At 36.8% G+C, this 15,029-nt stretch overlaps 1 protein-coding gene across 3 annotated transcripts in view; it reads right to left on the reverse strand.

Annotated features, from left to right (window-relative positions):
* Positions 1-15,029, reverse strand: part of LOC309889409 (nipped-B-like protein) — a 192,859-nt gene that overhangs the window by 14,294 nt on the left and 163,536 nt on the right. For all 3 annotated transcript variants that reach the window (XM_082782223.1, XM_082782224.1, XM_082782225.1), the window contains 10 exons: positions 12,472-12,561; positions 12,011-12,225; positions 11,813-11,915; positions 9,571-9,669; positions 9,325-9,471; positions 7,463-7,597; positions 5,921-6,019; positions 4,745-4,798; positions 2,319-2,427; positions 1,577-1,713 (listed from right to left, as the gene is read on the reverse strand). In XM_082782223.1, coding sequence (XP_082638349.1) covers positions 1,577-1,713; positions 2,319-2,427; positions 4,745-4,798; positions 5,921-6,019; positions 7,463-7,597; positions 9,325-9,471; positions 9,571-9,669; positions 11,813-11,915; positions 12,011-12,225; positions 12,472-12,561 — 1,188 coding nt within the window. The remainder of the gene's footprint in view (positions 1-1,576; positions 1,714-2,318; positions 2,428-4,744; positions 4,799-5,920; positions 6,020-7,462; positions 7,598-9,324; positions 9,472-9,570; positions 9,670-11,812; positions 11,916-12,010; positions 12,226-12,471; positions 12,562-15,029) is intronic.

Here is a 15,029-nt window from a genome sequence, read left to right on the forward strand (position 1 = left end):
TAAGGAGAATAGGTTGGCGCCTGCCCCTCCACTCCCCCTCATGAGGAAACTGTAGACTGCAGTGAGGTCTCCCCTCAGCCTCCTCTTCTCCAGGCTGAACAGGGCAAGTGACCTCAGCTGCTCATATGTCTTCCGCTGTTTTCATCCTAATCCAAAACATAGCACCCTACCAGCTACTAGGAGGAAAATTAACTCTATTGTAGCTGAAACCAGGACACCGTGCTTGATGCACCCCAGGATACGGTTGGCCCTCCTGGCTGCCAGGGCATACTGCTGGCTCATATTCAGCTTGTTATCAACCAAAACCCCCAGATCCCTCTCTGTGGGGCTGCTCTCCAGCATCTCGTTACCCAGTCTGTATGTATAGCCAGGGTTGCCCCGTCCCAGATGCAGGACCCAGCACTTGCTCTTGTTAAACTTCATGCGGTTGGTGATCACCCAGCTCTCCAATCTGTCCAGATCTCTCTGCGAGGCCTTTCCACTCTCAGCAGAGTCTACAACTCCTCCAATTTTGGTGTTGTCGGCAAACTTACTTAAAATACCTTCTAGTCCTACATCCAAATCGTTTATAAAAACATTGAAGAGAACTGGAGCTTTGGGGTACCTCACTAGTGACCGGCCACCAGCCTGATGCAGACCCATTTTCCACAACCCTTTGAGCCCTGCCCATCAGCCAATTGCTCACCCATCAGAAGATGTTTTTGTTTAGCTGTATGCTGGACATTTTATCCTGTAGGATCCTATGGGAAACTGTCAAAATGCTAGGATATACGTACAAGCTCACCTGGTAACAAGTACTCTCAAACCTGTCCTTCCCAGGGCAGCTGACCTAATGCAATAGCGTGCTGCCACCCACTCAGCCATGCTCTCCTTTTAGCCATGGCTGCATGATCTGCTTTGCTCCTTCTGCCAGATAAAGGATTTATCACAACCTTCACTAAGACAACTGTGCTACTCAAAATAACAAAAAGCTCCACAATGTTTCAGAGGAGGAGGAGGCACTTTATTGGAGCGCATGGTTTAGCATTATAGCTCTCTACTATTTTTGAGAGGTAAACTGTCTTATGCAGGGCACAAAAGACCTGCATAAGTGAAAGCTAGGGAAGGCAGAAGTGAGGTGCTGAAGAGGACAGAGCAGGACATTTTCCTTCTGATATGTTTACTATACATGAAGTCATCCTGTCTCATGGAACCATACATTTAGTCTTAATATTCTTAAGTTAAATCTTACCTACTTTTAAGAATGTGACTGCAAAACAAAAAAAAATTGAGGAATGATTTTGTAACAGGTGAAAAAGTGGTTTTCAGTCCTCAAGGGAAAGAGGCGGTAAAGATTTCAATTTCATTTGGCTGTAAAACGTGGAGGTAGATGATGAGGAACAGCATCTTAGAAGCTACAGAGATCATACTAGAGGACCTAGTATCTTTAGAAGATATGATGTTCATGAAATAGAAACACAATTTTATTTCTCTTTTCCTACCTTCAATTTCATTAAGCTTGCAAGACAGCCATTTATTTCTATGCTTAATTATCTTGGGGAAAAACAAGGCTAATATTCTTATTTTCTCTACTTACACTACATTTAGTGGTGAGGTATGGCTGCATGGTCATGGCATGTTTGACCATTAGCTGGGGCCTGATTTTGCTGAATAAGTACAAAGTGGTTATGCAAGCAACCAAGCGACCAGAATTCACACCTTTGTTGTCGGAATCTGCAAAAATTAGAAAATACACAAAAGATATTAGATTTAAGCATTGTTTGATCAATTAAAAACATATGGCCTAAGTATCATATGAATATCTTTCATGACATATCTTTCAAGATCAGTAAAGAATATTCTTGTATATTCTTATTAGATAAGAGCATTAGAAATGAGAACATAATGTATTATCATTTGTATAGGATCACAAAACATGTGAAATAAGAAGCAGAGATGCTTCAAAGACATTAGTATTTTTTAAATATTTTCTGTATACAGAACATTGGCCCTGGCAACGATTCCTATTACAACTGTGGAACATATTAAGGCAAATAAAGCATTTCATATTTGTTTTTGTTTTAGTGATCTAAAAGTTTTAACAAATTATTTTAAAAGTAGTTCTGTTATTGTGGTTAACTAAAGAAAACTTAGGGAAGCTTTATTATGATGCAGTGCTCAAAAGTTCATAATGAACTGAAATGCAATAATTCACTATCACTAGTTTTGTGATAGGAATTCTGTAACAGTAAGTTTTCATGATAGTAATTTTAACAACCACTGTTAAAGTATTATAAAAATTCAAAGCAGTTTAGCTACTGGATTCTAAATAGTATTACCTGATAAAGATTCCTCGTATTTAATGATGTGCTCAACCAAATTGTCAACAAGTTGAGTACAGGCTTTCTTCACAGGTTTATATGAGGCATCCTCTTCTGACTTCAACAGCTATAGCAGATGAAAGAGAAAACAATTTAGTAGTAAGGGTGCATTAATTTACACTGGATACATACTGTTTTTATAATAATTACTACAGGTACACAAGGATTTTGCATTACAAAAGAATCTCTATTTTCTCCATAAAAGCTACACTGTGAAGAAATAATTAAAGGAAGTTAAAAAAAAATCAAAATGCTAGAGAATTAAAGAAAAAATAACTGCAACAAAAGAACAGAAGTCAGCAGTTCTCCTGATTTTTGTACTGGAATGAAAGCTAACTTTGTGCTTCATGAAATTATGAGGAAAACAATAATCTAGAAATACTTGCTACCAGTAAGTAATAGAAGGCTTTTAAAAATGCTTAAGAAAAAAGCGCAAAGGCAAAAAGAATGTTTTTGACATCATACAAAAGAAAAAAATCAAATGAAGATGAAACATTTTTATGAACATTGTAATCAGTTTGAGCCTTCTTTTCTACGAAAAAAAATTGGGGACTGAAATTATGTCCCTGAAGATGCTTTAATATCTAACAAGAATTGAAGTCATACTGTAGCCTTTTCTTCAGTGCAGGCATTAATCATCGAACCACAGAATGGCTTGGGATGGAAGGCACCTTAAAGATCACCTAGTTCCAACCCACCCTGCCAGGGGCAGGGATGCCACCCACTAGATCAGGTTGCCCAGAGCCTCATCCAACCTGGTCTTGAACCTTTGCAGGGATGGGGCATCCACAACTTCTCTGGGCAACCTGTTCCAGTGCCTCACCATCCTCTGAGTGAAGAATTTCCTCCTAACCTCTAATCTAAATCTCCCTTCTTTTAGTTTAAAACCATTTCCTCTTGTCATTCATTATCTGCCCAAGCAAAAAGTTGTTCTCCATCTTTTTTATAAGCTCCCTTTAAGTATTAAATCAATTGAATTGAGGGACAATCCCCTCCCTCGACCTGCTGGCCACTCCTCTTTTGATGCAGCCCAGGATGCAGTTGGCCTTCTGGGCTGCAACTGTGCGCTGCCGGCTCATGTCAAGCTTTCTGTCCACCAGAACCCCTGAGTCTTTCTCTGCAGGGCTGCTCTCAATGAGTTCTTCTCCCAGTCTGTGCTCCTGTCCAGGATTGCCCCAACCCAGGTGCAGCACCTTGCACTTGGCCTTGTTGATCCTCGTTAGGTTCACATGGGCCCACTTCTCAAGCTTGTCCAGGTCTCTTTGGATGGCATCCCTTCTTTCTCTTGTGTCAGCTGCACCACTCAGCTTGGTGTCATCTGCAAACTTGCTGAGGGTTCACTCAATCCCACTGTCCATGCCATTGATAAAGATATTAAACAGTATTGGTCCCAAGAACGACCCCTGAGATACAACACTCATCTCCGGCCTCCACTTGGACATAGAGCCATTGACCACCACTCTCTGGGTGTGACCTTGAAGCCAATCCACCCTTCAAATCCATCTCTCTCCAATTTGGAGATCAGGATGTCATGTGGGAGCGTGTCAAAGGCCTTACAGAACTCCAGGTAGATGACATCAGTCAGTCTTCCCTTGTGAACTGATGCAGTCACTCCATCATAGAAGGCCACCAGATTGGTCAGGCACTATTTGCCCATGGTGAAGCCTTGCTGGCATTAAGGGGCATGCTAATTTACTTGGCTACCTATTTTCATAACACTCCAGGGTAAAGTAAACATTTTTGAGATCTCTAATTCCCCCATTCCTGCTTTTGTTATTTTTGCTTGAAAATTAACCGGTGCATAGAAGATGCAGAGGAGAAAGTTAACACAGGCTAACAGATATAAACAAAGAAAGCTCATTTCTTAGAAAAAAATGAAAGTAAAATATGTAGAAGTAAGCAATACTCCAAACATTCACTCTTTTTATAAACTGTGTAACTAATATATTAGATATTATTAGAATATATACTTATCTGCCATTGAAAAAATAAATCTACATTGTACCAGATGTTCATTTCAGAATTAAGAACATGAAGTCCACAGATAAAGTAATGTCACTAATTACTGAGGACACCATTAAATTAAAAACAACAAAAACAAACAAACAACAAAAACCTGCCCAAAATACAAACCAAAGCGTGAAGTATTTTTAAAATAGATCATAGAGAAATACAGAAACTAATGTCAGAGACAAAGAAAATCACAGCAATAAAGATTAAAAACAAACAAACAAAACCCAAAGTCATGTGTTTAAAAGGGCATTAATTGAATTTGTCTACTGAATGGATTGCTCTCGTAGTCCCCCTCCAATGTATTTTAGCATCAAAAGAAATGTTAATATTCTTGTGACAATTGTGCCATACATTCAAAATTCATTGCTTACATTTTGAAGAAGCTGTTCAAACCAATCATACCCTGTATCTCTACAAGCTGCAACCTAAAAGCAGTATTGAGAATAAACTGGTTAAAAAAGGAACCTGAAGAAATATTACTTCAATAAATATATTATCTTTAAAGAACAGTAAACATGCATAGATATTGTTTTTGTTTTGTTTTGTTTTTATGCATTCAGTACAATGATTTTATATCTTTGGAGATTAGAAACCATTTTCTGCGTTTGAAAAAACTTCTCATCAGGTTTTGTAGAATGACATTTTGTACAGATTAAAGCATAAATACAAGCCTGACATATCAAAAATGAACACGTGTGTGTGCGTATATGTGTACATACAAACTTTTAATATAAACAAACCAATCTTTAACTCTCATTATATCTCAAGAACAGCTCACAAGTGCTCTAAAGTAGAATTAGTAGGAGAACTGAGTTAAGATTGCTTAACTTTCCAGTCTGGAAAAATGCATACTACACTATAATTTAGTAAAAATATTGAAAAGCAGGATAGAGTTTAAACACAATTTAAAATAGTGAAATGAGTACTTATTTGATCTTTATACCTTTGTTAAATCGATATGAAAACACTTTCTCAGCACAGAGATTTTGCACAACACATTTTCACTACAGAAGTATAAGCATTTTATTTGAAACAGATTTTTGAGACATGCTGTTTAATTCACTGCTCCTAGAAAGTATATGCAATTCTGCAGATATTAGTTTACTCTAGTTGACCCTGTATTTGTTAAAAAAGCTTATTAATCTTTCAAAATAAACATTATCAATTGTTAAGGAAAACTTTCTTTTAAGAGACAATTTCTTAGCTAGGCTTAACTATACACTGCTACTAGTATTTGCTGGAAAATGTTATACGTAATAGAAATTTGTTCTGTTAACTGAACAAGTGTTTTATACAACTTGGATATAATATGGTCCCAGTTATCATTGCCAGCATATTAGTGAGCATTTAAAGTTTCCTAAAGCTTGTTCCATCAGATGAATAATTCTATCATATATTCAGTGTCAGGAGATACATAAAGACAACTATCTGATAAGTGAGATACTTGTATATTTTTTGCTTTCTAAAAGACTACAGACAATATTTCAAAGATACTAAAAACATAATCAAGCTTTGCATGCAACCTCATTCAAATTTGTATAACATACCACATCAGTGATGTTTAAAATTTTTCTGGTCATTGCTTCTCTGTCATGGTGTGGAGTTGGAGTAAACCAGAGCTTCTGGAATGTCTCATTTACTAATTTCTGAAGGAAAAAAAAAGAAAAAAGTATTAGCATAAATAAATAAGCTTATCTTGGCACATAGGTATTATCTCTAATATACCCATACAATAGATTTGTTGATGATATGTGCCTTTTCATGAGGAATTATTAAAACTAAGTGAGATCGTTGTAGAGAATGTTATCTGAGAGACCCAGGTATACTATTACAGGAGTTATACTGGCCTCTAAACAAGTAAAGTACCAAATGATCACTGGGAACTGATGCTACAGAAAATTGAGTTAAAACTTTCCTGCACTGATTTGCATTCCTCAGGAAAACATAGTACCCTGAAAAAATAACAACTGAACACAATATTATGATTTCTATAGCAGAATTAGCAGCAGTGGTAGATTACTTTGGAGTTTTCAAAACAATTGTGACAAGGAGAGAACCCCAAATCTCTCTAGCCAAACTTAGGAAGTAGGTTCCCTTCCAATGTTTTTGGATGGTGGAAAATATGGAACAGAATGAAAGTGAACTATATTATCCTGCATTACTTATAAAGCATACAGATATAAGAATTTCTCCTCGACTATGGAAACATTGAAAATACATTGTAGACACTGCCTGAGGTTGTCGGAAAGGCAAGGGAAAGAAGGAGAGAACAAGGTCATCCTCCCTGCACAGCAGCACCTTGGATCCTACATCTCGATTAACAGTCTTCTTTGAAAGCCACTTGGCATTAATGTGTCTCAAGCGGTAAAAATATATGCTGAAACTTGAAAATTGCATATTTCATATCCCACTGGAAGTGTGATACAAAATTATTACACGGGGAATGCTTAATTACCCAGATATTTTAAAATTATTTTGCTGAATCAAACAAAAACATCAGTATCAGGTTTATGATTTATCATATAATCTTAATTTGGTGTCATTCTGCATACACATTGCACAAAGAGTAGAATATGGTCACATAAGTAACATTTCAGGGGGAATAAGTGATTCATTAAACATTCAAAATTAATGCAAAAGAAGCACACACAAATATTTCATAATGTTTTATATGCAGAACATACGTATCTGGCATATACTAATGTCAAGAACTTAATTTTGACCTAAAGCTTATTTTGTTTGCAGAAAGGATTTTTATATGCCAATTTTACTTGTTAGAAAAGAGAATACCCAGAGACGATACTTACAAGCAGAAAAAAAATCTAGAAAACATACATATTTTTTTTAAATCTTTTGATTGCCAGCAAAAAAAATAATGAAGAAAACAAGAGAAAGAAAAACAAGTCAGCAATGTAGGAAGTCAAGATATTTGTTCTCTCAAAAAATGACAAGTAAATAAAAATAATAAATCTTACAACGAAGCAATGAAATAGTGGTGTGTTGTTTGTTGTTTGGTTTTTTTTTTTTGGTCAAAATACAGAAACACTAAAACAATTATAATTAAAATCCCGACAAATGTTTTATTCTACCTTAATGCCTTCTTCATCATTGACTCTCCGAATCATTTTCACACACATCTCTGTAATTTTGGGAAATGTTGGTTGTTCGATGCAGATATCCCTAAGTATCTTTATGACTCTTTTTCTGACACTGATACCAGTATCCTGTGAGAAGAAAAGTATTACAGTCTTGAAAACAAATCCAACATATGAATTAGTTTGTGTTATATGAACTAATATTTGAAGATGAACCAATCAGACTTGCAAAACGTATTTAGAAAAGGCAGTTAAAATATTCTAGAGTGCAAGGTCAGCATAACTTGTGCCACTTAACTGCAACGGTTCTAAGGGCCTGGCTGAGCACCCAGAATGCTGAAAATGCTTCCTCCGCTTATACCCTCTGATTTAAGAGCTCATGATGTTGCTAATGTGTAATTCCACTTCAAGAGCTTACAAGTTAGATGTAATGATGCTTTAACTACGTTGTTGGAACACACAAGACCCTTTGCAGATCTGGACAGTAATACTTCAAGCCTTTGGATAAAGCTTATGGATAAGCCTATGTAGCAAGTCTTTTCCATTTTCCTAGGCTTCATCTAAGGAGATAGATGAGGAGTTTCATTTCATCTTATTCAAAACCCATTTAATCCGAATGGCAGGATGAATTATTTTATGCATGCTGTCCTGGTTTGAGTTAGAACAGAGTTAATTTTCTTCCTAGTAGCTGGTAGAATGCTGTGTTTTGGTTTGGGATGAGAAGATTGCTGATAACACCCCGATGTTTTAATTGTTGCAGAGCAGTGCTTACGCTAAGCCAAGGACATATCAACTTCCTCTGTCCAGCCAACGGGCAGGCTGGGGGTGCAGCAGAAGCTGGGAGGGGACAGACCCAGGACAGCTGACCCAAACTAGCCAAAGGGGTATTCCATACTATCTGACGTCATGCTGAACAATATATAGGAGTGGCTAGCCGGGGGAGGGGGGGCTGGACTGCTCAGGGTTAGGCTGGGCATCAATCAGCGGGTGGTGAGCAATTGCATTGTGCATCACTTGTTTCGTACACATTATTAGTAGTAGTGCTATTATCATTATTATTATTTTTTCCTGTCTTAATAAACTGTCTCTATCTCAACCCACAGGCTTCACTTTCCCATTTCTCTCCCCCATCCCAGAGAGGGAGGGGGGAGGGTGAGTGAACAGCTGTGTGGTGTTTAGCTGCTGGCTGGGTTAAACCACAACACATGCTTATACATGTAAGCATATGAAGCTACCTATCTCTAAAGCCCTTCACGAACATGTTTTATCATGTAACCATAACAAATGAGTAGTATTTGACTAAAAAGCTGCCTGACATGGATCCTAAAAGCTAGTGTTATCTTAAAATACAATTTTAATTTAACTATATCTAAATATCCAGACAAAAAAAAACACTTTTTGTACAAAAAAACAACAGAAAACCTTTTAAAACGCTAAAACAGCACAGAAAAACAAAGCAGTTTTTCTCTTTCTTTTGGACTACAATTAGCAACTTTAGATTATTGTGTTGTAGATCTTTCTTCATTGTCCCACACTACTGAACTGCCTTCAGAGACTCGTATCTCAAACTTCAAACATGGAATAATTTTTTGTTTCACCTAATTTGTGCCTTAACAATGGAATCAAAAGGAACATAATCCTGGTTCTACTGCAATACAACTTTCTGATGTAAAAAAGACTCCACTCAAAACAAGTGATGCGTATTACAGGGTTGGTCTTACAAGGATGATGCTCCTTAAAGCAATAAAATACAATTTACTCTTGGAGTGATAATTCCATATTATTAAACATATAAACTCTGTTGAAAAAAAAAATCCCAGTGCCATTTAACTTATAAATATCACAAGTCACTGTACCAATATTCTTTCAATCAGCATGTCGTAATACTGCTCAGCAAGCTGAGGACGACAGAGCACAAATCGGCCAAGCAGCTCCACAGCTGCTTCTCGTACACTAGTGGAGTTATCCATTAACCGTCCATGAACACCTCGTTGCATATCCAGCTAAAAAGAACAAATAAAACACATCCAAAATAAGAAATAAGGATTTATTTTAAGCATGATAAAAGTATGCATGATAGATATTTCCTTTTTTTTTTTTACCCTGGCTAGAATACTGGGGTCTACAGCAACAACCTCAGACAAACACTTCATGGCTTTTGTTCGAACAGCAATTGCATTTTCACCAAGTACACGCAGAATCTATTAAGAGAACAAAAAAAAAATCTCAGTTGCTTTGGGAAAGTAATAATGTTTAACACAGGCAAAAATGCACAAGAATAACACACAAACTATTTAACTAAAATAAGAATAGCTGTCTACTAAAAATTGAATACATCTTCTCAGACAGTGAAGAAGTGCACATAAATGATGTTCCATGGCACTGATGACTTGAGCATGGATATTTGATAGATCTCTAAGACTAGTCCAAACAGGATTTATACAGGCTCCATATGCTCACTCTACATCCCTTTGTTTTAAACTGTACTTTTGCCATTCAGATGCAGCTTTCACCATGGCTCTTTTAACAGGAAAGTTGGATTTGGACACTGTAACTCTATGACTTGCTCTGTATGCAGATTAATATAAGTAATGAAACCTAAACCATTGCTAGAGTTCAAACATGTCACCATGCCAACATGCTAGTCCTCTTTTCCCAGAAAAAGGAAAGAAACCACACTGGTCAAACAATGGCTTCCAAAGTGAGAGTAACATGCACTTGTGCAAGCAAATGACCAAATTGGCTTATATTTTCAAATCAAATTATGATACATTTCATGAGTTAGCACTATCAAATAAGCATGCATCTTACAGAAACTGTGAAAAGGTTTTAACATTTTGTAATTATCCTCTTACTGTGTACATCTAATGTAATGATTTTGCCATATACATACACAGACAAAATAACATATGCGCAATGTGATGTATGAAATGCATACAAGAAAAAGAAAAAAAGCACTTATGCCATCAGTACAGAATATGAAAGTATGTGGTGTTACCATGACCTGTTAAATACCTGTGCTCAATAATGAACAGATATTGCACACTACCCCAAATGTGTTTGGAGTCAGAAACCATTGTGTTTCACTGTACTAGGACTTTTGTCAAACCGAGGAGCAAGAAGGAAATGCAGAGGCAGTGGAAGCAGGGACACGTGGCCTGGAAAGAGTAAAGGGATGCTGTCTGGATGTGCTCGGATGGGATCAGGAAAGCCAAGGCATGGATGGAACTGAGCTTGGCAAGGGATGTAAAGAATAACAGGAAGAGATTATATAGGTACATTGGCCAGAAAAGAAAGGCGAAGGAGAGTATACCCCATCTGATTAACGACAAGGGAGAACTGGTAATAACAAACATGGAGAAGACTGAGGTACTCAACAGCTTCTTTGCCTCAGTCTTCACTGCCAGTCAGGCTTCCCACATCTCTCATTTCCCTAAACCTGTAGAGGAGTGCTTGGGGAGCAAAGCCCCTCCCAATGTAAGCAAAGAGTAGGTTCGAGACCACCTGATGAAACTGAACAGGTACAAATCTATGGGGCCCAATGACATGCATCCCAGGGTCCTGAGAGAACTGGCTGATTGAGATCATGATGATGGGATTGAGTGAACCCTCAGCAAGTTTGCAGATGACACCAAGCTGAGTGGTGCAGCTGACACAAGAGAAAGAAGGGATGCCATCCAAAGAGACCTGGACAAGCTTGAGAAGTGGGCCCATGTGAACCTAACGAGGATCAACAAGGCCAAGTGCAAGGTGCTGCACCTGGGTTGGGGCAATCCTGGACAGGAGCACAGACTGGGAGAAGAACTCATTGAGAGCAGCCCTGCAGAGAAAGACTCAGGGGTTCTGGTGGACAGAAAGCTTGTCATGAGCCGGCAGCGCACAGTTGCAGCCCAGAAGGCCAACTGCATCCTGGGCTGCATCAAAAGAGGAGTGGCCAGCAGGTCGAGGGAGGGGATTGTCCCTCGATTCAATTGATTTAATACTTAAAGGGAGCTTATAAAAAAGATGGAGAACAACTTTTTGCTTGGGCAGATAATGAATGACAAGAGGAAATGGTTTTAAACTAAAAGAAGGGAGATTTAGATTAGAGGTTAGGAGGAAATTCTTCACTCAGAGGATGGTGAGGCACTGGAACAGGTTGCCCAGAGAAGTTGTGGATGCCCCATCCCTGCAAAGGTTCAAGACCAGGTTGGATGAGGCTCTGGGCAACCTGATCTAGTGGGTGGCATCCCTGCCCCTGGCAGGGTGGGTTGGAACTAGGTGATCTTTAAGGTGCCTTCCATCCCAAGCTGTTGTATGATATGATTTTATGATATTCTGTGATATGATTCTGGCACAGTTTACCTGTGTCAAATAAATATCGAAGCTCTGGGCAAATGGCCTCATAGAGGCCAAGTAGCGAACAATCAAACATGCATCTTCATAGTCCACAGTATCAGAATTCATCCTGCAACAAATCCAATGCGTTAATTAGGACATGTTATAGAAAACAGTTAAAAACATCAAATGCATGGTTAAGAAATCAGCAGTAGTGAAACATACTTTAATGTACTGAACTGAGATGGAGCAGTTTTAATGATGCTACGAAGAAACTTTTTCCGACTTTCTGCTCTATGCATGATTTTTCCTGTGGTCTCAACATCTTTTGCATGATGAGTTCCTTCAGACGAATCCTCATCCTTCTGAGATTTAATTGCTTTCTCTGTCTCCATAGTTGTATCACGGAACCACTGAGCTATATAAAACTTCCGAGAAAACTGGAGAGATACAGCAGGATGCACAGAAAACAAAAAACAACAGATAGAGAAGAGGAAGATGAACTGATTTATAATGAGAGTGAGTCTAATACCTCAACCATATTTTGGAAAAGACAATCAACAGTATATGTTAGGGTGACAATTTAATTGAAACACTAATATACATGACTGAAAGTAATTTTATTCAGTAGACTTGTTATTGAAATTATTTTTATATACAATCACTATTAGAAAGCTGAAATTTACCACTAATGATGCATCGGTTTCTGTGTTCTCATCAAGATAATCTAGCAAAGCTTTTTGTAGCTGTTGAATTTCATCTTCTCCTCCTGAAACCTGTCAGGACAAAGATAGTTGTAAAACAGAATATTGCTCAGTGGTAATTACCATTTGACAATCCGTATATCCATATATAAAATACAGTGAACTTAGTTGTTTTGATAATCGCAGAACATTAACAATTTTTAAGCAATTACCTGTAAACTGCATACAAACTGAATCAAATTAGACTTGGTGATTCCAAAGTCTAAAAAAAAGATTAAAAGCAGCATAAGACTGGTTTTAAAACAGATTGACTGATTTGATTAATTTTCCTTCTATGAACTTGTGTTAAGATCCTCTGTGAGAAAAAAAAAAGGCTTAAATGAGATATAGACTGACACAAAGTTTAATCTTTAAAAATCATTGTTAGTTTTCTCACTAATAATAAAACACTGAAACAGTGACTTCTCAGGTGAACAAAGGATAAAAGGCAAAACAAGAGTCAAATGAAAAGAAATATGAAAACACAGACAACAGTAGAAAAGTATGGGAAACACAAAGAAATAACTTATCCCTTTGTAAAAATATTTGGTATGTGTTTTCAGGGATAATGCACCTATACAGAGAAAGTGCAGCAAGTTTGCTCAATCCATCTAAGAAAGAACTTACAGAGGTTGTCCCCAAACACCTCTGTACTCTAGCATTAAAGAATCGTGTTCTCTAAAATTAAATTAAGTTTCTGTCAGTTAAAAAGGCTTGTGAACAAACACACTGTTTATAAAATAAAAAAAGTCACCTACTACATAAAGCCTATCTACAGAAGAGGATAATAATTTTTCTGTCAAGCACTTTTAAGATGCACAAAAAGTATCTTATGTACAAAACTGTAATATGGGACATGCTAGTGTATCACAGTTGTAAATAACTAAACTGTATGAATGTTAAGAAGAGAATGTATTTTTTCTAAGAGGCTATTGTACGGGAAATAGGTATATCCTGATCTCTTAAATAGTTCTAGCAACAATCTTATATCTGATCAACAGACAATGTACTTCTCCCAAATAGGGATTACAGAGAATAAATCAGTATCAATGAACTTGTTCATTAGTCAGAAACTAACTTTCTCAATATTTACAAAACAGCATAAAAAGAAAACCAACACACCTTTTTTCCTTTGTATTATACTGAAATATGCAGGTCCTTGTAGTTGCTCATATTACAGCAGTAAAATGTTTTTCTTTTTTTCCCCAAAATGAATTAATTAAAGAGTTTAAAACATGTATGTTTACAATGCACATAATACTGATATAGGTTCATTGATACACGTTTGTAATATATATGCAAATTATGATTTATAAGTCCAGCCTTTGACCAATGTTAAATTTTGTAGATAATGGGGTGGGGGGAAAAAAAAAGATGCTTGATGAATTCTAATTGCTTAAGTATTTTTGAGCAAGTAAAAAACACAGAACAAACAGGGAAAAAAAAGCCTGCAACAAATCATATTCAATATTGATAATAAAAATAGAATAATTTCTGGCTTAAACTTCTTCAGCAACAAAATTCACAACTTATAAGCATCAACTTCAGCATGAACAGCACAAATTGGCAATCATGCCACAAATGCAGCACATAATATTGCTTGCAAACATCACCAAGTAGAAAAATGTACAGTTACAAGTCCAGAAGATTAGAGTATAAAGAGATAAATTAATGAGAGGCATGCATAAGTGTTCAAATCAACTTGTCAATCTATGACAGATTTCAATAAATAATATGTACTGTTTAAAAAAGTCAAAACAGAAGAGATTTTCTCCTAAATCTAATTATATGGGTCAAGAGTCAAAACCACAGTAGAAAATTATAAGCATCCATCAGTCACTGGGGAATACCATAGTAACTATATCAGAGGGTTGAAGGAAACATCTAATAAGAGTCTACGTATTCAATTCATCAGGAAAGAACAGTCTGTAGAAGTGTAAGTCCATTTCTGAACAGAAGCAATAATTTAAGTTCTTCCTGATGACTAGATCTGAATATGTCTGCCAATGCACCTTCTTATTTTCTTGCCATCTGAACAACAAAGTGAATCTTAGTTGACATGTACACATTTCCAAGTAGTTATTTTTTCTTATGTTACAAATCATTTATAAACAACACACTGTCTACCCTGACTAATGGTACTGTATAATTTATACCTTCCACAATGTATGGATGGTACTGTCTACCATCATTGATGCTAAGCTTACTGAGTATCTGAAAAAAATGCTTTTAGCACTCAATTGCCCAAAGCAACTTTATTTTCTGCAAATGCCAATTGCCTAGTTACTGCCCAATCCTGTTAAAAAAATAAAAATTCAGGTCACCATATTCATATGTGTTTTTCTGGAATATCGTTCAATACCATTTTAACTTCCGGAGATAAAAAAAAGAGAAAGGGATCCTTCTAAAATATTTCCCTACCAAGTCTGATGGAGAAATGTCAGAATCACTGCCAATGGAAGAAAATTATAATCCACATAAATGTAAAAATTATATTAAAC

Source organism: Aythya marila, assembly GCF_965140915.1.
Source record: "Aythya marila genome assembly, chromosome: W".
In the NCBI taxonomy this organism is placed as follows: Eukaryota; Metazoa; Chordata; class Aves; order Anseriformes; family Anatidae; genus Aythya; species Aythya marila.